Source organism: Mesoplodon densirostris, chromosome 6 (genome assembly GCF_025265405.1).
Source record: "Mesoplodon densirostris isolate mMesDen1 chromosome 6, mMesDen1 primary haplotype, whole genome shotgun sequence".
Lineage (NCBI taxonomy): Eukaryota > Metazoa > Chordata > Mammalia > Artiodactyla > Ziphiidae > Mesoplodon > Mesoplodon densirostris.
The window spans coordinates 60,434,241-60,461,426 of record NC_082666.1 but is presented as its reverse complement, the minus strand read 5'-3'; the positions used below and the strand labels follow the sequence as shown (position 1 = coordinate 60,461,426).

The 27,186-nt window shown below is 32.9% G+C and overlaps 1 protein-coding gene across 5 annotated transcripts in view; it reads left to right on the top strand.

Annotated features, from left to right (window-relative positions):
• CNTLN (centlein) overlaps window positions 1-27,186 on the top strand; it is a 361,905-nt gene that overhangs the window by 195,723 nt on the left and 138,996 nt on the right. For 4 of the 5 annotated variants that reach the window (XM_060102081.1, XM_060102084.1, XM_060102080.1 and 1 more), the window contains exons 9-13: window positions 2,607-2,783; window positions 4,597-4,722; window positions 11,951-12,072; window positions 13,436-13,552; window positions 26,852-26,952. In XM_060102081.1, the coding sequence (XP_059958064.1) occupies window positions 2,607-2,783; window positions 4,597-4,722; window positions 11,951-12,072; window positions 13,436-13,552; window positions 26,852-26,952 (643 nt within the window). The remainder of the gene's footprint in view (window positions 1-2,606; window positions 2,784-4,596; window positions 4,723-11,950; window positions 12,073-13,435; window positions 13,553-26,851; window positions 26,953-27,186) is intronic. The other variant, XM_060102083.1, reaches the window with a different exon arrangement.

Here is a 27,186-nt window from a genome sequence, read left to right as displayed (position 1 = left end):
AACTATTTAGTGACATGTTCATTGTAAAAAAATTAAGGAAATTCAGATATGTATGAAGAAAATTCACATATAATACCTCCATTCAGAAATAATGCTGTAAATTCAGGGTTTGGAGAAATTTATGTCTATACAGTATGCTGTATTCTTCTGTAACCTGTGCCTTCCTCACTTAACAGTTTATCATGGATATCTTTCTGTATCAACCCTCAGCATGATTAGAACAAAGTCCAAGGCTTGGTACATTATTATGTTCTTTGATTCATATTTCAAAATTTCCCTAGGAAATTTGTAGCAGTTTATACTCCCACCACCATGTTCTCAAGATACAAGAGTCATAAACTGTGTCTGGCCAATATTTTAAAATTAGATTTCTCTTAGAAATTTGAATTCCTCCATTCTTTTGAAAAATCAATAGATCTGGCAGTAGTGGGCCACATTCCTCTGTGAAAACAACTGGCTGGAGCTGAATAGCTACTACCACAAATACCCTCCTTATTCCCTCAAAATGAGGGTGACTGCGATTTGATGTTTCATTTTACTTATACTTTTTAAAGTGGTTATATTAAGAGAAATGTGAAATACTTCATGTGCATGTATCTCTAGCAAAAGTGATAAAAGACGAGAGAGAGAGAAAGAAGACTCCATTTTTGAAAAACTGGGAGCATTCATAAGTTTCCTTGTGGAAGTAAAGTATATATGTATATGTTCAGTATGTATACAAAGTGTCTCTGTCAAAAGAATTTTAAAGCTATAATTTAAACATAACTCATTTTACTTATTTATTTACATTATGGCTCCTATGTGAGCTGGAGTTAATCACTACTTTAATAGTGTTTTAATTTTGAAGTTCTGTTATTGTTTACTGATGAATTTTAAAGGAATTCTGCCTAAATAAGAAATCTTTTATTAATATAGTAGTAATGTCCACTGTTGGAGGCTTTTTAATATCTTCATAAATATTTTAATGATTTAGAATTGCAGCTTCTTGACCAAATATTCATGTTTTTATATTCTTATCTGTTGCATTATAACCCAATGATAACTTGGAAAACTCATTTATTAAAGAGCAGAGGATTGCTTATTGGATATACCAATAAGCTAAAATTATATTTTTCCTTTTTTTTTCTAAATTTTTGTTTGATTTTGAACAATTTATTTAAAATTTCTTTGGTAAATGATGTGATATTAATATAGTCTTTGTAATTTTATTTAACAAAACCAGAACAAGAATAGGTAGCCTTTGTAAATTGTTCAGATTGGCAGCCCAAAGGAAAAATTTATAAGCATCATAAATCTGTTTACAAAAGAGGAGGAAAGAATAAATAAAAGCCATACAGTGGTTAAAGGAGGAGAAAAGAATATGTCAAACTTCTTTAGAATTTGGAAGAAAAGTGCTTAAGGTATTTTAATTTGATGTTCAATGCAAGCTAATAGAGTCAGTATTTAATATTGTAAGTGTGGTAACAGTACAATATAAACAACATTCTGAGGAAAATATTTAGTGTTGTGATAGAATAAAGATTGGGAAACAAATCAGGTGACTTATATATGAGGAAAGTGTAATAGAATGATGATAGTATACTGTAATAGTATGATGATAGTATAATGAGATGATCCTTCTCTTTATAAAAATTACAGGTTACTATTAGTAAAAATTTGCCTATCCCCTAAAAAAAGAAAAAAGTAGTCAAAACCAGGGAAAGGTAATATTTCTCATTGTTAGTTCAGAAAAGTTAAACATACATATTTTGCTTATAATCATTAGGAATATCATTTAGGAAGGATGGGACTCTCCACATTTTAAATGAAACTATTTTCAGGGCTACTGGATCCATGTTGATAATATTAGAATCATAAATCTGACTTTTCTTTCCTGGAAATCAACAAAAACTTGGTTTCACTATGATCTAGTGTTTTTGTTTTTTGTAAATGGAGTGGTTAATTTGAAATAGTGTATATGCATGGATTTTAATGGTCTCAAGTATATTCAGTTAAGATGGTGGTACAATTTTGTTGAATGCTAGTTTTCATTAATAGGTTTCTTACAAACTTAATTTTCCTGTGATTTCTGTTGTTAAAATGTGGTGCTTACCATTAACAGTTTATCTGGCATGGGAATAAATTTCAAAGGAGAATACTGTGAATTCTGCTGACTTTAAAAAGTATCAGAGTTCTTTGAGTTATTACTAAATTATAATACATTAAAAGCTAATTAGACCTATAGTGCTGTTGGTTTCCTTTTCTCAGGTTTATATTCAGTGGTATTGCATTGAGCATTTACTGAGGAAATACCTATGTGTATAATCATTAATTTGAAATAATTTTGTAGATGAGTTGTGTATATCATGCACAATTTGAAATTTTTTCTCCTGAAAATCTGTATGACAGTATTACTTATGAAAATATTTACACAGACTCTTGGTTATTTTATTGAAAATGCCGTTCTATAAGGATGATAGAAGCTTAGCTAATGCAGGTTTACAGTTTATTTTTGAAATGAAATATCCTTTCTTGGAATACTTATGATTTATATAATGTAGTAACATATATAAATATTTGCATGAATGTGTAAATAATGTAAGATACAAACATACTTTTTAAAATAGGTTTCTCAACAGCCATCTTTATCGAGCTTAGAAACCTTAATGGTCTCACAGAAGTCTGAAATTGAGTATTTACAGGAGAAACTGAAAATAGCAAATGAAAAACTATCAGAGAACAGATCTACCAACAAGGGTTCCTCAGAGAAGAGCATCTTGACAAGTACTGAAAGGAAACATAAGGTAAGGACATTTGTCATTTTGTGAATTTGTCAGGATGAGGCTGGCAAGGCAAGTGATGAAGTTAAAAAACAAACAGCAGCATTTACTTCTCTGCTTATATTTCTGGAAGCTTTTAAAAAATATTCTGTGTCAAATGTTTTATAAAATCATGGTTGGTAGTAGCAAGTTTTCCCTTTTTGAACTGAATAATCTGTTCCTTATTTAATTAATTAAATATATTAATAATGATATACCTCTTTCGCAGTAAATTAACATTCTTATATTAAAAAGTTTTGATAAGTATCCCTCATCTATCTAATCTATAGATAAATTAAGTAGAAATTTTAATGTGGTATTAGTCCTTAATTCAATTTTCTAATTTTAATTAGAAGAAAAATATATCTTAATGTTTCTGTTTCATTCAGATGTGATATTTAAAATACTTCCCATATGGAATATAAACTATAAAATGGAATTTAACATTAATATGTGCAGTTACATATTTTCAGATTTAAAGGTGTAACAGTGGAGAATAATAAGCAAATTTTTTGTGGCATGATTCTTATTTATTAATGTCTCAGCTTTTCCTTTTTGTAGTATTTATTGCATATTTTTATTATATTGCAAAAGATTCTATGAACATTAACTAATATAAACATTTCAGAATATCACATTGTAAATATATTATTTCTATATAAATTTAATTAAGCTTTTCCTAAAAGTAAGGAGTTTGAGAGGTATATTTCTCACACTTGTTACTTCAGCAGTAGAAAATATTTTTAAAAGTAGAAAATCATGTTTTCAAGATAATTGTTTCTCATTCTTTTCATTTTTTCCTATGAGTAGGACAAATGTCTTAATAAAGGAAGTATTTAAAATGAGACCTATGTTTCTGTAGCATTCTTTTTTACTCCCCCTAATATTATTAGTAATTTTCAGAAGAACTAGCTTTATTTATGTATGTATGTATGTATTTAAACATAACTGCGTTATATGTTTCTTGCCATTTTGGAGTAGTTTCACAGCATTGAGCTTTATTTAAATGAAAGAAAATACTCCTAAAATTGAGAGACCTTATAGGGCCTAATTTGGTTGTGTGCTGTATTGTTGAGCTTTAAAAATGTACTGCTTTGATGTTTCATTGCTTTTAACAAAAGTCAAGAAAATGAGAGTGATATTTTGAAAGAATTTTCTTTCTTTTTCATAAGGACATGCAGTAAGTATGAACAATATGTTGCCCAGCTTAATAGTTGCTTTCACATATTCCTTCTCCAGATTGGTATATGAAGCTGTACATAATATAAACACACATTCTTGTCTCTAGTTAGCCACATTATAGTTAATGACCATATGGTCATTATGGTATAAGATCTACTGTCTGTTGTATTTATATTCCTCAAGCATATTGTTCCTTCAACTTCACAATGTGTTAAACTATTTCAAAGGGAAAAAAATCCTTTCCCTCTTGTTTCTGGTTGTCCTATCAAGTGTAACCTTGGACCCTTATAGAGCAATTAGACCAGCCTCTATCCCCTCCTTTGTAATGAGGTTTCTTGCATTTCTGAGTCTATAACCCTTTAGTCTTCCCTAATGGGACATCATTATTCTGAAAGAAACAATGTAAATGTAAATGAATATTCTCATTAATGAGTCACAGAGAAACCTTTAGCGGTAGCACTGTGGTAATTCTGCTTGTTATTTCTCTGGTATTCCATGCAAGATTTTTTTTTATAATTCATTATTAGTATTCAAAATTACTTGTTCTTTAATTTTGCATGTCTTTCATAATCCAGTGTTCCAACTAGTTCAACCATGTCCTTGTTTTATTCTCAAGGAACCACCTGTGAAACGCTCAAGGTCTTTGTCCCCAAAGAGCTCTTTCTTAGACTCAGAGGAACTAAAGGAGCTGAGAAATGCTGAAAGAAAGATTGAAAACTTAGAGAAGGCACTACAGCTAAAGGTGAACATTAAATCCTTTCTTTAGTAATAACCTTGCATAGGTAAGGATATGCCAAAGTAAACATTCATTTCACAAATTACTGCTTATCATTTATCTTTCCTGAATTTAATTACTTTTTTTAAAATGTGTAAATTGGTTAGTCTAGTTCTTAAGATTTCTGAGGATCGTAAAGTAATAAAAAATTTTGCTACTTTAAAAACTAAATGTTTATTCACTACTTTAAAATTATTAGGGAATATTTTGACTCTGTATTGGGAATAAATTTCTTATAGCTCCTCAGAAGCCAAAAAATACAGCTACAGCAAATGGAAAGAGGAATTTCCTGTGGTTCTTTATATATGATAAACATACACAAAGAAACATGAGTTAACAACTATGCTAACCTAGTTCAGGCCACTTAAAATTGTCCTTTACAGAAAAATTATATAGTCAAAGTGGCAAATAAATATGTATTATTTTTTCCATTTCAACTGAATTTGTCTCAGAATGCATGACATTTGAATCTGTGTTCTTCCAATCTTTAAGAAGCATATGCATTTATTGTTCTATCTTTAAGAGTTTATACTTTCCAACTCATACTTTGTGAATTATCTTTCTCAGAAGAAGTTGGTTATGTGTATTGAACCAATTTTATGTGACTATATTGAGGGCTTTAATTTTTTCTGTGAATTTAATATGGCTAAACTTGTCATTCTTCATTCACAACTACCGGAAGGCCAACACTGTTTGAGATTTAGCCATTTAACTGAATCTCAAATAGTTTTATAATATTCTGTGACAAGCCCAATTTATAGATGATTAGAATCCAAATATTTAAAACTTAGATTCTTTGTCATCTAGATTATTCTTAGGAGGAAAATGTTTTGTACTCTAGAGCAAAATATAGTTTAGAGATATAGTTAACCGTAAGCTACAATTAGAAGTTTTTTTCTGCCTTTTCACTAAACATTGTTTTAATTTATATTTATTCAGATTTAAACTATTAGTTCTAAACAAAGGAAAATTATCATCTGTTGTTTCTCCCCAAAATAAAATGATCAGATGACCTCAGCTTGCTAAGATTTAGCCTACTTGAAATTTATACACCTGTAGTTATTTGCTCATTCATTTGTTTACTCATTTGTAACTTATTGGCTAATGCAATTAACCAAGCATTGTGCTAGTCACTTGTATAACAGGAGAAAAAAAATGATGCTGAGTGAGTAGTTAGAATCTAGTGTATTGGTGTGAACGTGGAGGTACAAACAGGATATTATGAGCATGTTTAGGGCACCATCATCCTTCTTTTGCATAATTCTTGAAATTTACATACCAAGGCTTCTACTTCTGTCCTCTATTAATCTGGGTTCTCTGGAGAAATAGAAACAATAAGATACAATCCTTTAGTCTTCCCTAATGAGATATCATTATTCTGAAATACGTGTGTGTGTGTGTGTGTGTGTGTGTGTGTGTGTGTATAGCGAGAGAGAGAGAGAGAGAGAGAGAGAGAGAGAGATTGATTTACTCTAAGGAGAATTGGCTTATATGATCACATGATTATGGAGTCTGAGATGTCCAAGATCTGTAGTTGTCAAAATTGGAGATCCAGGAGAGCTAATGGTATAGTTCCAGCCTGAGTCCAAAGGCCTGAGAACCAGGAGAGCTAATGATGTAAGTTCCAGTCCCAGTCTGAGTCTGAAAGCAGGAGACCAGTGTCCCAGCTCAAAGACAGATTGGGGAGGGCAGTCTTCTTTATTTAGTGTATTGATTCAAATGTTAATTTCATACAGAAACACCCTCACAGATACACACAGGAACAGCGATTAACCAAATACCTGGGCAGTCAAGTTAACATAAAAAATTAACCATCACATATCCCACTCCACTCATTTGCCCCCAAAAGTCTGAGTCTTTTTTAGTTCCTTGTTTTTGGCAGGAAGGAGTAGAGCAATTCAGACATTTTTAGATCTATTCTCTTCCACTTCTTAAATTTCTTGTTTCAGAGAGTCTCAGAAACATTATACTAATTTATTTCCTCATTCCTTTTTTCTAACAACAGCTCTCTTGGATGAGGCCTCAAGTTTATTTTTAGAGTAAAATTATTTTTCACACGATTTCTTTTTCATTTATATTTTTTCTGTATTCTTTCAAGTTAATTGATGATAATTGTGAATTTCAAATGATTGTTTTCTTTCACAGATTTGCAAGATAAGGGAAAAAATGGGAGCAAATTTTTTTCTTTGCATTTTATCATTTGGTAGGAAAGGATTTCTTATTTTAAAGGAGCAAAATAGCTGAATGAAAAAGGCACTATAATCAATAGCATTTGACAAAAGGAATGGGTAAAAAAAACATGTATATTAAAGCAACTCCAAGGAGTGTAGTTGGGCCCAGGGCATTTTTAAATTTACAACCTGACTTTAGTAAATGTAACTCATATTTAGTGAAGACAGAAGACCTGTTTCTATCTTCTCGATTATTAAGCTATAGTATTAATGCTATTGCTATTACTCAAGCACGTGACTATAACGTAAGATAGGAATTAGTGGTGTGTTTGTGTCAGTTTCCTAGGGCTGCTGTGACAAACTACCATAAACTGACTAGCTTTAAAAGAACAGAAGTGTATTGTCTCAAAGTTCTGGATGCTAGAAAAGTCCAGAATCAAGGTGTCAACAGGGTTAGTTCCTTCTGAAGTCTGTGTGGGAAAATCTGCTCCATTCCTCTCTCCTAGCTACTGGTAGTCTCAGGTGTTCCCTGGCTTATAGATGGCCTCCTTGTGTCTTCGCATCACCTTCCCTCTATTCAAACCTCTCTCTGTGTCTAAATTTCTCCTTTTTATGAAGACCAATCATATTGGATTAGGACCCACCCTATCTCATTTTAACTTGTTTATCTCTATAAAGATCCCGTCTCCAAATAAAGTCACATTCTGAGATAATGGGGTTAGCACTCCAACATATCTTTTAGGGAGAGATTCATTTCAACACATAACAGTGTCTTATGGTTTTTAAAATACATTGGGATCATGGAGCTCCTTTTGAAGACCATTCCCCACTAATACACGTTGAATTTTTGTCATGGTCTTTCCCATGTTGGTATTCTTTTGAATACTGCTCTGCAAGAAGCTAATGGGAACATGGCAGACAAAATGTTCCTTGCTTAAATATGTGAGCAATGGATTGATGTTTTTCTATTTTTGTGATCCTTTAACATACCAATGTGCATTGTGAATCTATAGGAAGGTAGAGATACATTATTTATCAGATTTACTTGATTATACCTATTAATATTTCCCAAAAGACTGTTGCTCTATGGAAGATACTGTTGGAAACACTAAAGACAAAAGACATGATCATGGCATGGTAGGTAGCTTTAGGGTCCCAAGTTGATCACCAAGGTGGATTGAAGGGAGGGAGGGAGGAACAAAGAAATTTCAGGAGCCTGTGGTACATATGTATATAAATTTTGATACATTGACATGCTCTTCATGCATATTATTCTAATACTATATATTATAATAATATATAATTGTATAAACATTAACATATTGTCTTACTAAGCTCTCTTCTGTGGCTAGTTGTACCTGTTTTCAAGATGGGCAACCAATGTTGTAATTGTAGAGTCAATAGTAACAGAAGAGATGAAAGTTCTTATTATAAAAATCCCACCCAATTCCAAATCCTGAATTCATGGGTGTAGTGAATTATAAAATTTAATTTGGAAACCAGTGCATCAGAGCTTTATGAAATTCTTACTATCCTTGAGATTACTAGTGCCATGAATCTCTGCTTTACTGACTTTCATGCATTTGGCAACTTAATTCTTTTACTACTTTTCTATGCCATTTAATAACATTAATATGTCCTTTGAATATAGTTTATATGTCTTTTATTTTTTAATGCTCTAATATTCATGAAGTTTATACATTCTGCTGAAATTAAACATCCATGGAATCCTTGGTATTCTATAAATGTTTTTTTTCTTAACTTAAGAAACCTTGCTATCATACTCTGAAGATTGAGCCACTGTTTTATTAATAGTGTTCATGTTCTTAGTTTGCTTTATGCCTGTCAAGAAGCCTTTGAGCAAACTAGATGATTTGATCAAGAATCATTTCTATTCTTATCAACTCAGAAGTATAATTACAAACATCATTGAGAAAAGTCAGTTGATACAACTTTACTATTTTCTAATATTTTAGTCATTGAGACTTGTTTGTACAAGTTAGAGCCTCTAGTTTAGCTAGTTAAATTGCAAAATACATAGAAGTTACTCTGTAAATATTTTATTGAATGATCTAATAAATGGACCTAATTCCGTGACTGCCCATGGGATATTTTTGGCTTGCTGACTCTAGAACTCAGGCTCAGTAGTTGTGGCACATGGGCTTAGTTGCTCCACGGCATGTGGGATCTTCCCGGACCAGGGATCAAACCCATGTCTCCTGCATTGGCAGGCAGATTTTTAACCACTGTGCCACCAGGAAAGTCCGTAAATAGCTTCATTTTGAAGATGGAGAGATTGAGACGTTGAATTTAAGCAGCTACGTCAAGGTAAAATTTAGTAAGTTTGAGCAGCAGGAGTTGAACTCTTATCAGCACTTAACACCCTGCATATAATAGGTTCTTAATATATGGTTCTCCAATTGAAACAAACAAAATTGAATTCTGTATCCTGAATTTTTAACCATAGTATTAAACAATGCTACTTTTTAGCAAGTAATTATGCAGTGGCTGTGATTTATATCTTCTAAAACTCTTTAGAATAACATTTATTCTACTTTCCCCATCAGTAATGCTGTTTTCATGCTTTTTCATCAAGCACTTCCATTTCCATATGGCATACATACCACTCGGTACACACAGGGCTCAAATACGTCCTAATAACTACTTAAGAGAATTATTGAAGTTATCCTACTAGATATATATTCAAAGTATAATGACAAGATATAAATACTGTTGAGACAGGTAAAATTGCAGTAATATAATGCAGACTCTACAGATTCAGTGCAGTCCCTATCAAACTACCACTGGCATTTTTCACAGAACTGGAGCAAAAAATTTCAAAATTTGTATGGAAAAGCAGGAGACCCCGAATAGCCAAAGCAATCTTGGGGACGAGGAACGGAGCTGGAGGAATCGGGCTCCCTGACTTCAGACTATACTGCAGGGCTACAGTGATCAAGACAGTGTGGTGCTGGCACAAAGACAGAAAGATAGATCAATGGAGCAGGATGGAGGGGCCAGGGATGGACCCATGCACATATGGTCACCTTGTCTTTGATGAGGGAGGCAGGAGTGTGCAGTGGAGAAAGGACAGCCTCTTCAATAAGTGGTGCTGGGAAAACTGGACAGGGACATGTAAAAGTATGAGATTAGATCACTCCCTAACACCATACACAAAAATAAGCACAAAATGGATTAAAGACCTAAATGTAAGGCCAGAAACTATCAAACTCTTAGAGGAAAACATAGGCAGAACACTCTATGACATAAATCACAGCAAGATCCTTTTTGACCCACCTCCTAGAGAAATGGAAATAAAAACAAAGATAAACAAATGGGACCTAAAGAAACTTCAAAGCTTTTGCACAGCAAAGGAAACCATAAACAAGACCAAAAGACAACCCTCAGAATGGGAGAAAATATTTGCAAATGAAGCAACTGACAAAGGATTCATCTCCAAAATTTACAAGCAGCTCATGCAGCTCAATAGCAAAAAAACAACCCAATCCAAAAATGGGCAGAAGACCTAAATAGACATTTCTCCAAAGAAGATATACAGACTGTTAACAAACACATGAAAGAATGCTCAACATCATTAATCATTAGAGAAATGCAAATCAAAACTACAATGAGATATCATCTCACACCAGTCAGAATGGCCATTGTCAAAAAATCTAGAAACCATAAATGCTGGAGAGGGTGTGGAGAAAAGGGAACACTCTTGCACTGCTGGTGGGAATGTGAATTGGTACAGCCACTATGGAGAACAGTGTGGAGGTTCCTTAAAAAACTATAAATAGAACTACCATATGACCCAGCAATCCCACTACTGGGCATATACCTTGAGAAAACCATAATTCAAAAAGAGTCATGTACCAAAATGTTCATTGCAGCTCTATTTACAATAGCCCGGAGATGGAAACAACCTAAGTGTCCATCATCAGATGAATGGATAAAGAAGATGTGGCACATATATACAATGGAATATTACTCAGCCATAAAAAGAAACGAAATTGAGCTATTTGTAATGAGGTGGATAGACCGAGAGTCTGTCATACAGAGTGAAGTAAGTCAGAAAGAGAAAGACAAATACCGTATACTAACACATATATATGGAATTTAAGAAAAAAAAATGTCATGAAGAACCTAGGGGTAAAACAGGAATAAAGACACAGACCTACTTGGGAATGGACTTGAGGAAATGGGGAGGGGAAGGGTAAGGTGTGACAAAGCGAGAGAGAGGCATGGACATTTATACACTACCAAACGTAAGGTAGATAGCTAGTGGGAAGCAGCCGCATAGCACAGGGATATCAGCTTGGTGCTTTTTGACCGCCTGGAGGGGTGGGACAGGGAGGGTGGGAGGGAGGGAGACGCAAGAGGGAAGGGATATGGGAACAGATGTATATGTATAACTGATTCACTTTGTTATAAAGCAGAAACTAATACACCATTGTGAAGCAATTATACTCCAATAAAGTTGTAAAAAAAATCAACTGACCATAAAAAATATATATATATATATAGATTTCTGTGTTCTTTTCCATATTCTATGGTAAAAGAAATTGAATTAATTTAAATAGTGTTCTTAAGATTATGGTCTTACTATGATTAGTGTCCTTACACTAATTATATGTGCACTTATAACTAACAAAATAGTGACGTGTTATGTGTGGACAAATCCTGAAAAAGAAAAAAAATTGAATATGTAAGATTGGTTCATAAATACATGTATATATACTAATTATCAAAAGGGAAAGGAATGAAACTAATTTGATGCCAAAATTTTGAGATTACTTAAGTGATTTTTAAAAATGCCATGAGTGCCTCAAATTTATCAAGCAAACCTGTTCTGTGACTTTAGGAATTCTTCTTTTTCTTCTACTTAAATAAGTATTACAAATTAATTCATATTTATATACTATTTTCTTTCAAATTTCATACTTAGATTGGTAGCCTTTTATTTGTAACAGTATACTAATACTTTGTTCAGACTTGTATACTTGCTTTTTTGTGTTCTACAGAGCCAAGAAAATGATGAGCTAAGAGATGCCCATGAAAAACACAAGGAAAGGCTACAGATGTTACAGACCAACTACAGAGCAGTAAAAGAGCAATTAAAACAGTGGGAAGAAGGCAGTGGCATGTGAGTTACATAGCTCATAAAGCCATTTCCCTAAATATTAAATGGAACGGAGTAGCATCATATAGGTGCTTTAATGGCTTTTGTTTGATTTTAAAGAAATTATTTGGTAGTCAGATCTTTATTGAGGATTTTAAAATAGAGAATATAATAAATGAAAATAGAAATGTCTTAGCAATAACTATAGATTTTCCTATCATTTGCAGAAATATTAGCATAGGTGATTATGAATTATTGTATATATTTTTAATATCTGTAGAGTAACAACAAAAGTATATAACAAAGCAAAAATAGTTCACATCCATATGATTGAAAAACTACTTTAAATAAATAAAATACTGGTGTTACAATATATATAACTCAAAAAGTATTTAAGTTTTATTTGAAAGACATGAGAAATAGGAAATTCACATATATAGTTAACTATCTTAAAACTACTTCACCCTAATATGCAATTTGAAAATCTTTACTATCCATCAGTTTGTTCTGCAGCCTATCTGAATGAATTGGCAGTCTCAGTTCAATTGCTCTGAACAGGTGTTCAGATCTTGGTTAGTCGTAAATGGCTCCCCTGTTAACAGTATCAACAGAGGGCAAAGGACTGAATGAGTACAGAAAATCTACTACCGTCTCATCTTTTGAGATGGATCCTTTAGGGCAATGTTGATGATACACATTGGTCTGTTCTACAGAGAAAGTTTTTAAATTAGCCAGTACTGCACTTTTACAAAAGAAAAATGAACAGTTTGTTTTATGTACAGAGAATGAAAACGTAAAGGTCATTTGGCATGTTTTATAGGTTATTGTCACATCTAATTTTTCCTTTGAAGAACAGAAAGTGTTTCATATTGCTTTTCAGTAAAGCAATGATAAATCTATTTGTCCTGGATTTAGCCTCTGCTTACCTAACTTTTTAGTAGTCACTAGAAGTGTGAAGGCTGCTTGCTAACTATCTGATATTCTGATATTCACTGATAACTGCTTGTTTTAAGATAGAGCACATAAACCACATTCAGATTGGTTGACAGCAAATTCTAGATGTGTTGATTGCTTATAGTCCTTTTTTAAACTGCGACATTTCTGCAATGTATGTTTTATTACTAGTAGAATAAATGAGAGAAATAGACCTGAGAATATCACGTGTCTGCTTAAAAGTTTGCTTTCCATAGCAGCAGTTTAGCTTTTTAGGAAATCATGATCTAGGATTTTAATTTCTACCTACTTAGGTTTTAGGAAATTCATTGCACAGTGAACTTGATTTAGAAATTTGGTCAATAGATATTTTTAAATTTTAGGGAATGTATAAATGAATTTTTATTACACTTTGAGCATGTTAAGTAAGAAAGCAATTTCATTTTAAAAATAGGATGGAAATCAGGAAAATAAAGAGAGCAGATCCCCAAAAACTTCGACAAGATTCTGACGCTGTATGGAATGAACTGGCCTATTTCAAAAGGGAGAACCAGGAGCTAATGATTCAAAAGTGAGTTTCCTTTTTTAACAATGTCTACTTAGATAAACATTTGAGAGAAATTCTTTGTGTCTGAAAGGCCATGAGAGAAATTCTTTATAAAACTTGGAAAATGAAATAATCTGGTTTGCCTGTAAAAGTGAGAAAAAAGATTAGCTTTTAAAATATATATATGTATAATGCAATAACAAGTTGCACATTTGCTAGCTCTAGCTAAAACTGTATAATATGATCTAGGGATTGTGTTAATTAATGTGGCTCTCATCTGTTGGAGGTGTCGCTCTTCATTAGCCTGTATTTTAGACACTGCCGTGCTTCATTTTTGGAATGAGGTGGAGAGGGGATAACCTAGCCAGGCATCCTTGTTTGATCTCCTAGATACATACGCAATGCAGAATGCCTGAGCTCTCTTGGTTCCCTGCCCTGTCCTGCTAATCCCAGCTGAGCTCATTATGGTGTAGCCTTGCTGCTACTCTTGGAGCTAGAGCTGTCCAAGCTAATTACTGGTAGCAGCAGAACTGCCTGTTAAAGGTCTGGTATGGATCTGCTAACATGGTCCTTGGTGGTGACCTGCAAAAGAGACGAGGGAATTGCTTTCTTTCTTGCTGTGCACTGCCTGTCCTTTGGGCTTAATGCTGATCCCTCCACATAGGTCTTTTAGCTGCCCTAACTATAAAACTTGATGAAGGATACTCATATTTTAGAAAACATACAGTTTGCTTCCTTGATCTTATAATTCACAAGCTATTATATTCAGCTTGGCAAAGAAAGGACACTCTTTTTTTTTTTTTTTTTTAAACAGAAAGGAGTTAGACCAACACATTAGCCTCTTGCTACTTAACTATTTCTTCATTTAGAGTTAAATTTTTTACACTCAGACCATGTGATTTTTTTGAAGGCTGGATGTCTTTTAGATTACTAGAATTTAGTATCATGTGGCATAATGTAATTAAATATTGAATTTTCATAGCTGTAAATTAGAATCTTATTTTACATACTATATAATAACACATGTAGCTTTAGATTGCCACCTTTTCCATGCAATGATAAACTTTTGAAGAAATGATCATTTCAGTATACATTTAAATGTATACTTCCAATTACCTCAAAGTATACTACGTTCTATTAGTATTAAATGTTTGATGCTGATAATAAAGTTTCTTATCTTGAAAATTTTTGTAGATTTTATAGATTTGTCCCAGATATATTCCCTGATAATTTTTGATAGCTTTTTTGAGATATAATTCACAAGCTATGTAATTCACCATATAAAGTGAACAAGTCAGTGTTTTTTAGAATATTTGAAGAGTTGTGCACCCATCATCACAATAAATTTTAGAACAATTTCATTACCTACTCCCCCCAAAAAGCCCCACACAGTTTACTTGTTACCTCCATTAATTCTTCCACTGCTCTCCACCCCTTAGCTAACCACTAATCTGCTTTCTGTGGGTATAGATTTACCTATTCTGGATATTTCATATAAATGGAGTCATATAATATGTGGTTCTTTGTGACTAGCTTCTTTCACTTACCATAATATTTTCATAGGGTTTATCTGTGGTGTACCATGTATTTGTACTTTCTCTGATAATCTTAAGTGATCTTTTTGTCTCCAAATACGAAAGTTAATTTTGGACAAAATAGGTGCGAAACCTAATTAACTAGATGCAAGATCTAATCTATTCAAAAAAAATTCAAGCAGAGGTTAGTTGTAAGTGGTGTTTATTTGAGGTTTATTTTGCTCATTAATGAAATAGAACTAAAGAAAAACTAATAAAGCCTTTTTAAGGAAGCTTGGGAACTGTTAGAACCCTGGTCTGTTCACCCAGCAGTATGCGTATGTTACAAGTAGCTCTGTAAATTAGATGCTAAGAGTCATTAAAAGTGTGGATTTTTTCCCCCTGAAGTTCATTTAAATTTATTAATGTGATAGCCATTTGCAAAATATTTATTTTTCATATCAGTTTTAATTTATTAAATAAGAGTGAAGTTTGAGGTGATAACCTTGAAGAGTGCTAAATAATTGATGTAAACTTTAAGTCATATAATAATGTTTTGGGGTGCGTGTTATTTTGTGAAACATTTATTCAGTTAAGAAATGTGTTTGAGTTACTGCTGTGTGACAGGCATTCTGCTTGGTGAATGAAATGAGAACATCAGACAAACTTCCTACTCTCAGGGAGTTTTCTTGGGAACGTTCTGATGAAATATAGTGTTAAAAATTAAACTAGAAATATCATGATGAAACAATAAGAAAGGAAACGTCTTTTTATTCGTTGAAGTTTGTTTACTGATGACAGAAGTTTTTTGTTTTTTTAAAATTTATATATAGTACATTTTAGCATACAGTTTTTTGAGTTGTAGCACATATAGTGTTATAGATATATTACATATATCTATAACATGCACAATAGATTCAAGTAACTCTTACCACAATCAGGATACAAACTAGTTCCATCATCTCAAAAAATTTCCTTGTCCTACCCGCTTGTAGTCACATCTTCCCACCATCCCTAGCACCTGGCAACCACTGATTTGTTCTTCCTCCCTGTAGCTTTGCCTTTTTTCAGAATGTTATATGCATGGAATCATATAATCTGTAACTTTTTGAGACTGGCTTCTTTCACTTGGCATAATGCCTTTGAGATTTATTCATGTCGGTTCGTCCAGTTTGTTCCTTTTTCTGCTAGATGGTATTCCATTGTATAGATGTACCACAGTTTGTTTGTCTGTCTCCTGAAGAATTTTTGGGTCTTTTCTAGTTTTTTGCAACTATGTATAGATCTTTGGTATACATAGATTTTTTTTTTTTTTTTTTTTGGCTGCGCTGCACATCCCGGGGGATCATAGTTCCCCAACCAGGGATTGAACCCACGGCCCCTGTGTTGGAAGTAGGAAGTCTTAACCACTGGACCGCCAGGGAAGTCCTATACATAGATTTTTGTGTGAACATAACTTTTTAATTCTTTAAGGTAGATACCCAGCAGTAGAACTGCTGTGTGTATGGTCAATGTCTGTATAACTCTGTAAGAAACTGTCAAACTGTTTTCTAGAGTGGCTATACCATTCTTATTCCTACCAGGAATTCATATGAGCCAGTTGCTCCACATTCTTGTCAGCACTTGGTGTTGCCATTTTTTTTAAGACCATTCCCATAAGTGTGTATTAGTATTCCATTGTAATATTAATTTGCATTTCCCTAATGGCTAATGGTAATGATCTTTTCATGTGCTTATTTGCTGTCTTTATATCTTCTTTTATGAGTGTCTTTTCAACTCTTTAGCTCATTTTTAAAAGATTGATTGAACTAATTAAACAATACTTGTTATTTATATATTCTGTATGCAAGAACTTAATCAAATATATTATTTGAAAATATTTTCTCCCCATCTGTAGATTGCCTTTTCATTCCCTGAACAATGTCTTTTGCATGACAAAATTTTAATTTTGATAAAGTCCAACTTACCAATTTTTTTCCTTTATGGATTATGGCTTTGATGTCATACCTAATAACTATTTTTCTGACCTGATGTCACAAGTATTTAGCCTATGTTTTCTTCTAAAGAGTTTTATATTTAGCTCTATGATCCATTTTTTAGCTAATTTTTGTATAAGGTGTGGGTTATAGGTTAAAGTTCATTTTTTACAAAGATATATGCCCAATTGTATCAACATCAGTTTTGAAAAGACTATTCCTTTTCCAATAAGTTGCCTTTGTAACGGCCAAATATCAGCTGACTATATTTCTGCAGGTCTATTTCAAGACTCTTTATTTTATTCCATTAATGTGAATTCCTAAACTTTTGTGAGCCCCATACTGTCTTGATCTCTGTAGCTCTCTAATAAGTCTTGAACTCAGTGTGAGTCAAATAGCTTTATTGTTTTTCAAATTGTTTTAGCTTTTCTCATCACTTTGCTTTTCCATAAAAGTTTTACCTATAAAAATAGGTTTAAAAATAGCTATAACTACCAAAATCTTGTGGGAATTTTGACTGGAATTGTGCTAAATCTATAGATTAATTTGGCGAGAATTGACATATTAACCACGTTGAGTCCTCTATTCTAAGAATACTTAATTTGTTGAGATTTTCTTTTATCAGTGTTTTGTAGTTTTAGCATGCAGATTCTGTATGTCTAATACTGTTGTTAGATTTGTACAAAAGTATTTAATTTTTGGAGCTATTAGAAATGATATTATAAACTTTAGTTTTGGTTTCTACTTGTACATTGCTAGTGTATAGAAATAATTTACATTTTTACATGCTGACATATCTTGCATTATTGATATGTTACAGCTAAGTCTACTATGTTATTATTTATATTTTCTGTTTGTTTCCTCTGTTTCTCTTGTCCTCCCTTCCTATGTGTTACTTGAACATTTTTTTAGAATTGGTTTTTATTTATCTATAAGGTTTTGGAGTATATCTCTTTGAATAAGTTTTTTTTTTTTTTTTTTTTTTTTTTTTTTAGTGTTTGCTCTCAGTATTTTACACATATAACTTATTATAGTTTATTGGTGTCAACATTTTACCACTTCAGGAATGTAGCAACCTTACTTCTATCTGTGTGCTTTTACCCTCCTCCCTTTATAATATGTTGTCTTAACTCTTGTCTCTAAATACATAGAGAAACCTATTAGTTGTACATCAATATCAAAGGATATTTTCACTGGATAGAGAATTCTAGGTTGGCTGTTTTTTTCTTTGGCACTTGAAGGATGTACCACTTATTTCTGGCCTCCGTGGTTTCTGATGATAAATACACTGTTATTTGAATCATTGCTCCCTTAAAAGTAATACATCATTCTCTCTAACTGCTTTCAAGAATTTTTCCTTTGTCTTAACTTTTTAAAAGTTTGATTATGACATGTCTTGGCATGAATTTCTTTGGGTTTACTCTTCTGTGAATTCTCTAAGTTCCTTGAATCTCTAGGTATGTGCCTTTTGTCAAATTTGGGAAATTTTGGTCATTATTTTTTCAAATAACTTCTTTCAGCCCCACATTCTATTTCTTCTACTCTGGGACTCAATTGACATAAATGTTAGATCTTTTAGTATTGTCCTACAGGTCCCTGAGGCTTTGTTCATTTTATTTTTCAGACTATTTTATCTCTGTTGTTCAAATTGGGTAATTTTTATTGTTCTGCCTTCAAGTTCGCTGATTCTTTCCTCTTTTGTCTATCATCTCTGCTATTTAGCCCATGCAGTGAAGTTTTTTTGTTTTGTTTTGTTTTGTTTCTTGGTTATCGTGATTCTTAATTCTAAAATTCCCACTTGATTCTTCTTTATTTCTCTTATTTAGTTTCCTGAGACTTTCTGTTTTTTTCAAGATCATTCATAACCGTTCATTGGAGCATTTTAATCATGGCTACTCTAAAATCCTTATCAAGTAATTCTGGCTTGTGTGTTACCTTGTGGTATCATTTCTTAGTTATGGTTTCTCAATCAAGTTGAGATTTTCTTTGTTCTTGGTACGATAAGTGATTTTCAGTAGTCTCTTGGACATTGGAGTATTATGTTTTGAGACTCTGGATCTTATTTAAATCTTTTACTTAGCAGACCTCTGATGACATCATGCCTGAGGGAGAGGGTCACATTATTACTGCCTGGAAGGGGTGGGAGTCTTAGCTCCTAACTTGACCCCTGCTGACATTACATTGAAGGGAGTGTGAAGGAGTGTCTCATTACCACTTGATGGGCATGGGAGTCCAGGCTTCTCACTTGGCCTTCAGTGTTAGAGAGAGCAAGACTGTTTTTCTGTTTTTCTTCCTCTAGTGGTATATGGCTAGAGTAGGGGTGGTTATTGTCAATAAAATTTCTGTCCTGCTAGTCTGTCCCTTTCCTGGCTCTTTGGCTTGAGAGAGCAGACTTTCCTTGAGACATTTTGTTTGTGTCTGTTGGCATTTCTGGGTCATGAGTTTCTCCAGTACTTAGTTTCAGATATTTATGAGCAAAGAAGAAAGCCAGGGAACTTATCACTGTGAGTTGTTCTTCTAGTGCTGTTCCTCTACTCCTAAGGTCCCTATCCTATTCTTCTTCTTTTCTTTGCCTTTCAGTCTTCTTGTATTTGTTTTATGTACTGATCTTCCTCAGCTATTGATGACGTTCTGTCCCAATAAACCCATAATAAGTTTAAAATATCATAAGTTAAAAAATACATTTAATATACCTAACCTACCTGACATCATATCTTAGCCCAGCTTACCTTGAATGTGTCAGAACACTTACATCGGCCTACAGTTGAGCAAAATCATCTCACACAGAGCCTATTTTATAATAAAGGGTTAAATATCTCATATAATTTACTGACTAGTGTACTGCAAGTGGAAAACAAAATGGTTGTATGGGTGCAGAATGGTTGTAAGTCGTAAATGGCTGTTTACTTTCATGATTTCATGGCTAGCTGGGAGCTGCAACTCTCTGCAGCTGCTGAGCATCGTGCAGGAGTATTGCACAGCATATCACTAGCCCAGGAAAAGATCAAAATTCTAAGTACAGTTTTTACTGAATGCATATTGCTTTTGCACCATTGTGAAGTTGAAAAGTCATTGTCAAACCATTGTAAGTCAGGGACCTCCTGTATTGTGTTCAGGGTTTTTATATTTAATTAATGGGAAGAATAGGGATAAATATGTCTTCCCCCTGTCAGCAACAAGAAGTTTCAGCTGGTTTTTCTATAGACCAGGCACTCTTATTTTTGTGGCATACAGCAGGATCTAGTTTAATAATACTCAGTCCTGACTGTTTAAGGAGTAAGATTTATCCCTATTTATACAGTAATAACTATCTTTAAAATATAAGGCTAGAAAACATTAAAAGAAGATGTCTACTAAAACTACTTTTAAAACAAATTTGAATAGTACTTCTAAGACAAATCTTAAAAATTGAGTTAATTTTTCAAGACCCTGATAAAATATTCTGTGGCAACTGTAAATCCAATCCAATCGTAAAAGTTGAGTTAACTCTTCAAAATCCTAATAAAAAAAATTGTGTGGCAACTCCAAATCAGGTTTTAAAATGTAATTAAAAATGACACTACCACTGACCTATATTACAGGTGTTTTTACCACTGAGTATGGTCAGAGTTATTTGTTGGGACTGTAGTATGGAAATCTGAGGCCTTGAGAAATTTGCATGGAATATAGTTCCTATAATAATTCATTTAGATTTATAAAATACATCTACTTATTATATCATAATGGTATCTTAAAGGACTAAGAACTTAGTAACGTATGAACTAATAAATTGGCTGGTTCCTTCGATATTTATCTAACAGATATTCATACCTTCATTTATTTAGGCATTCAGTATTTAAACAATGTAATTTAGAACTAGGCACTAAGCTAGGAACTGAATATGCAATGTTGTACTGAAGAGTACTAATTTCAGACTGTAACGAGGTTTATTCTAGGGGCAGCTGCCGTGTGCTGATGAGGTGAAACCACTCTTTGGTATGCTAGAAAGAAAGAGGCGAGGAAAGCTTTCAGAAATGCCAGTAGGCTCACAGCTTTTTCACTTAGTTGAGGATGTTGCCTTACTGACACTAAGTTAGATTTATGAACCAACAAAGTCAGGTTAACATTCTGCTAAATAAAAACATTAGTATATAAGTATTTGTGTACATTTTTTCTGAGTAGTGATATAAAACTATAAAAGGGGCTCAGGTGCCACAGGGTATTAAGCTTTTATTATACAGCAAATCCAGCTTGTCTTTGATAGGAACCCTAGAAGTCAAGGGAAGGTGTGCAGACATTCACTGTATGTTTTCTGTATCCTTGGCTAAATAAATCAGGAGCTTGCTGTAGGTGGGGTAGTTTTGGTCTTTTAATACTAATCTGTAGTCTGTATAAAATGCTGCAGCTAGGCACTCTGCTAGACACAGGTACACAAAGAGAAATAATATGCCACCCTTTTTATCAGGATCTCACAGCTTAGCAGGGAAAACAAGCAAATTATGATAAGAACTTTTAATAAGGGAATAGTATTGGCATAAAACAGGGAAAATGGCATTATGATTTTTCCGTTTGCTCAAACCAGAAACCTAGGGGATTATAATTGATTTACTCCTCTATCTGACCTCCTTATAACAGTCCATACCAAATCTTAATGATTCCACATCACAAATATTTCTAACTTCTGTATGGGAATGCAAAATATTTGCAAAGAATTACTGATATTTTTCCTAGTTGATGCTGAGTAGTGAACTTGTCGATGAAGGTAGTTAGAGTTGGGGGTCAATTATAAAGGAGTTTAGAATTTGCGATTTAAAACTTGTTTTATAGATATGGGGAATTTGACCCTCTAAATAATAACTGAAGTCTTTATTTCAGTGATCTTTTGATCATTTTTTTTAATGATGAAAAGTAAACAAGCTGTAGATCAATGGCATAACCCAGGATGGAGTGCTTTTGTCTCTCTTAGGTTTAATATTAAATATATGTAGGTTGTAATTTCACAGAATATTTTATAAAATTCAATAATAATTTCTTGAGGAGTTAAAATCAAAATATCATGATAGGAAATTTCAGCTATTTTTTTCTTCTGCAAAGCAAGTCACTGCCTTCCTAAGCAAGAATATTTTTTTTTCCATATGTAGAAATGAAGATTTTAGGAACTGCATTTCTCTAACATGATTTGGAAATAAAATTCCTAGCCAAAAAATGTCTGCTAATAATAACATATTTTGAAAACAAATGTATTTTTGGATAACCATTAGCAATGTACAAATTACATATTAGTTTTATTTTAAAGCATACAATTCAGTGGCATTTAGTACATTTAACATGCTGTACAGTGGTTTCTTTCCATTTTTTCCTCTTCTTTCTCTTTCCTTCCCTTCCATCTGGCTAAAATATAGAAATGGTTTGTACTTTTGTTTTCTGTATAATCAACCTAAATCATGGGGGATATAATATATTTTTATTGCAGTAAAATATACAAAACGTAAAATTTACCATTGTAACCGTTTTTAGGTATAGAGTTCAGTGCCATTAAATATACTCACATTGTTGTACTACCATCCATCTTCAGAACTTTTTTATCTTCTCAAATTGTAACTCTGTACCAATTAAATAATAACTCCCCATTCCCCCTTCCCTTAGCACCTCTTTCTTTTTTCTGTCTCTATGAATTTGCCTATTCTAGGTATCTCATATTAGTGGAGTCATTTTTCTTTTTGTGTCTGGTTTATTTCATTTGTGATAATATTTTTAAGGTTTTCCATGTTGTAGCTTGTGTCAGAATTTCTTTTCTTTTTAAGGCTGAGTAATATTACTCTGTATGTATATACCATGTTTTGTTTATCAATTCATCTGTTGATAGATATTTGGGTTGTCTCTACCTTTTGGTAGAATATAGTAATATTTTTGTTGTATTTTCATTATATTTTGCCGAACAGTTAACAAGATTGTTAGCTAAAAATATATATAATTTTGTATTTATTGACAGATATTTCACTGAAGTAAATGGCAAGTATATTTTTGAGTTTTATTTTCTAAGTCCAGGGATTAATTTTTGATGTTGATACCTTAAATGTTTTTCATACATATGAGACCATATACATATGGTATTTATTTTTTGAGGTCATATATCTTAGTCCATTGGTCTACTATAATAAAATACCACAGACTGAGTAGCTTATAAACAACAGAAATTAATTTTTCACAGTTCTGGAGGCTGGAAGTCTGAGACCAGGATGCCAGTATGGGCTGGTGAGGGTCTTCCTCCAGGTTGCAGACTTCTTGTCTTATCCTCACACTATAGAAGGGGTGAGGGAACTCTCTGGGCTTTCAGTACTAATCCCATTCATGAGGTCCCCACTTTCATGACCTAAGCACCTCCCCAAAGCCCCACATCCTAGTACCATCATCTTTGGCATATCCTTTACCAGAGCCTTGTTTATCCCTATTCATTAGAATGATCCTTTTGGGTTCTTTGTTGAGTACCCCTGGTGGTCAACAATATTCTTCTCTCTAGCTGGTCAGAGTTCAAATGTCTCCCAGTCCGTAAGAGCTCTGCGAATAGTTCTGTTTATAGCTCTGGTTGTCCTCTGCTTGCCTTAGTGAGTTTCATACTATGCGTGTGCAACAAAATATTCAGCCAGAGACTCAAATGATTTCTTATGCAGATTTCTGCAGTTCCTTCTCTTTGTAGCTTCCTTCTCTGAATACTGTGCTTTACAAATTCCAAACATTTCAGCTTTCCCAAACTCCAGTCTCTTTTTCTTCAACTCAGTGAAGACCCCCTCTCCCTACACCATGATCTAGCAAGTGCCTCCTGGCAGAAATCTGGACTATCCTTAGGGCTCTCTTTGTTGATTTCCTTTCTCTCAGGGATCATGGCTCTTTGTAGCCTATTGACCAGCTTCTGAATACAGTCATCTCATATAATTTGTCCAGTAAGAAGTAAATTTTGAATTGTGGTTCCTGTACCAAACAGAGTATCAGAAACACCATAATAAATGGGTAATAAATGAGAGTCAGTAAACAGCCAGTATCCACCCTGTATGGGGGTGCTTGAGCACTGACTCTTTGGAAGTCAGCCACTTTCCCAACACCCATCAAGATGTGGTTTGTTGGTGCCTGGGTTGACTCAAGAACAAGGTGGTCCCTAATGTTTATAAATGCATCATAGTAAAGGTAGGGACTGTGTGAATTCTTCCTAAAAAAAGCCAAACTGTAAGCATAGAATACCTCTAAAGAAGCATGAAGTAACATTTCTAACAACTGTAGCCCTGTGTTCCACTGGATTAGTGATCTGAGAGCCAAGGAAAACTAAGTTGAGATGAGCTACATCTGCTTTTTCTTCGTGGGGCCATCTTGCTACATTATGTTCTATGTTCTTAGCAAAACAAAGCAAAAACCTAATTTAGACTTAATCACTTTGTAGATGGGTATGTATGTGTGCATGTATGTGTGCCCTTCCCATCAATCTGTAACCTAAGTTGCAAATGTATAAGATCCCAATTTATAAACTCTTTATATGTGTGTATTTATGTTTATTTGAACAAAAATATAACTATATGTATCAAACTGTAAACATCAATTTTTTCAAGAAGTAAACTACTTGTTTTGTTTTTTTACTTTATATACCTTCTTATTTGAATTATTATAAGAATTGTTTTTATTATTTTGTTGAGTACATAAAAGTTTAGAACTGTTATATCTTCCTGGTAAATCATTTCTTTGACTATTATGTAATGACCATATTTATCCTTAATATTGTTTTTTTCTTAGTGTATATTTTATTTTTTATTGTGATTACATTTTTAATTTCTTTTTTTGTCCTCTTCTGGTTTGTAAATTTTTGATGTGTTTTCCATTCTTTAAATGTTTTTTTCTTGAAATTTTAACATGGATCATTTATTTGACCATCTGAAGTTTGTCAGTATACCTCTGTTCTCCTTTAACAATACAAAGATCTTAAAATGCTTTAACTCTGATCCTTTCCTTCACCTAACATCATTTTGTTGTTCAGAATTTTAGTTCTACCTTCACTTAGGTATTATGATTGCTTTGCTTAATAAATATTTGCTTACTTCCATGTATACATTTACACGTCTTTCATCATCATTCCCTATTTTGTTTCATACATTGCTTTTGAGTTTGTTTTCTTCCTAAAATCTATTCTTTATTAGTTCTTTCATCTAGGATATATGAATAGTAAACCATGGAATGTGGAAAACATTACTTATTTTCCACCTGACTTTTCTTGTGATATCAGAAGTCTACTGCCATTCCTGAGTTCTTTGTTAGTTGATTTTTTTCTCAATCTTTTGATTTTAGAGTTGTCTCTTTTTCTTTGGTGTCCTTCAGTTTCAGTGTGTTTCTAGTGTGAATATAGTTTTATTAATTCTGTTTTCAATTTTTGATACTCTCTTAATCTGTTAATCAATCTTTTTCATCGGTTCTCAACTTTCAGTCATTGTATGTTGAATATTGTTTTCTCCCCATTTTCTTAATTCTCTCTTTGAATAATTTCTACTATATGCTTTCTGGCCTTCTCATTCTAACACACTTTATATATAGTTACTATTTCCTTCTGTTTGTTTCTTTGTGTTGTCTTTAATTTTACAAATTTTCATTAGCTTTGTCTGTGTGCTATTTAACCCATCCACTGAGTTTTAAATTTCAATTATTATGTTGTTATTACTACCTTTAGTTGTTTTATTTATTAGCATTTCTAGATTTAGTATTTGGTTCTTTTTCTTATTTGTCTTCTCTTGTATCATAAACCCCTGTTCTTTTTAATATATGTTTATCACCTCTTTTTCCTTTTTTTCACCATTTTAAAAACTCTAATTTTTTAAGAACTCATTTTGAATTATTCTATTATCCTTTTTTCCTTGCTGTACATTCTCCCATTTTGAATGGGGTGATATTTAGACTGTCATTTATGGCTTTGAGCATATTCATATTTATTCTTCTCTGCAAACCTGACTTCTTTGAGAATTATTTTCTGTGGTGGTTTTCCTCCTGTCCATTCTCTCAGTTTTAGACACCTCTGCAGTGGATGATTGTGTCTGCCTGAACTCTCCAGTGTACATGGCCATAAACCAGTTTTTACATTGTTGTCATTTCTTTGGTTCTCTGCGAATGTATAATGGCTCAATTTTGAAACCAGTAATATAGACTTAGGATCCTAATCTCACATGGTTGACTCTGTCTTGCTCTCAGACTAGGACAAGAAGCCTCTTTTTAATGGAACTTCAACCAGATGAGCCCAGATATTCAGGTATTCATTCAGCAAAATTTTTTCTCCCAGCTTTCTGCAGTTAGTCCAGTTTTGTCTGTCAGCCCTGAAGGGCCTAGCACATAAACTTTCATCTCCACTCAGGTCTCAAGGTCTGAAGTCTCCATGGGCAGTATTTGATCCAGGACTCTTGTCATGGTACCTCAATTCCATTTTACTAGTAAGGGTTTTTTGTCTTTACTTGGCATCTAGAGAGTTACTCTTTTGGCTTTCAGTGATATGTATTAACAATTTTATTATTATTTCACATAGCGTATCTGTTAGAAAATGATCTGGTAACTCGATAGATGGTTTTTTTAATTATACAGTTTATGTTTTACCTATTTAGCATGTTTATTTAGACAAAGTTAAAAATCAGTTTAAACATTTTACCTTCCAGATGCTCATTAAAATTCAATTTTAATTGTTAGGATTTGTTAATATTAATATACTCTAGCTTTTATTTTACTACTGTCTAATTCATGTATTTTTAAAATATTTTTGCCACTGTTATATGTTTGCTATATTATTCCTTAACTTACACATTTAAAATAATTGTTTATTGTGTTAATTTTCACAGGATGAACCTTCAAGAAGAATTGGATAAACTTAAAGTACATATGTCTGTTGATAAAGCAACAATACAAGAATTGAGTACATTTATGGCAGAGAGAAGAGAAGGTAATTTTTTGTGAGAATAAATGTTTAATGTAAGCAGTTTAAAATTATCCAGTTCTTTATGTTTTACTTTCATTTTCTTCTAAGAATCTCACCCTGTTCCCCCTCTTTCCACTGCTTTACTCATTCATATCTCATTAACATTTTCACCTTTCATGAGAAAATCAAATAGAGAAAACACTTAAAAGTCAGCTTTATAATGTATTAAAATTTTTAAAAATATTTGATAAGGAGAAA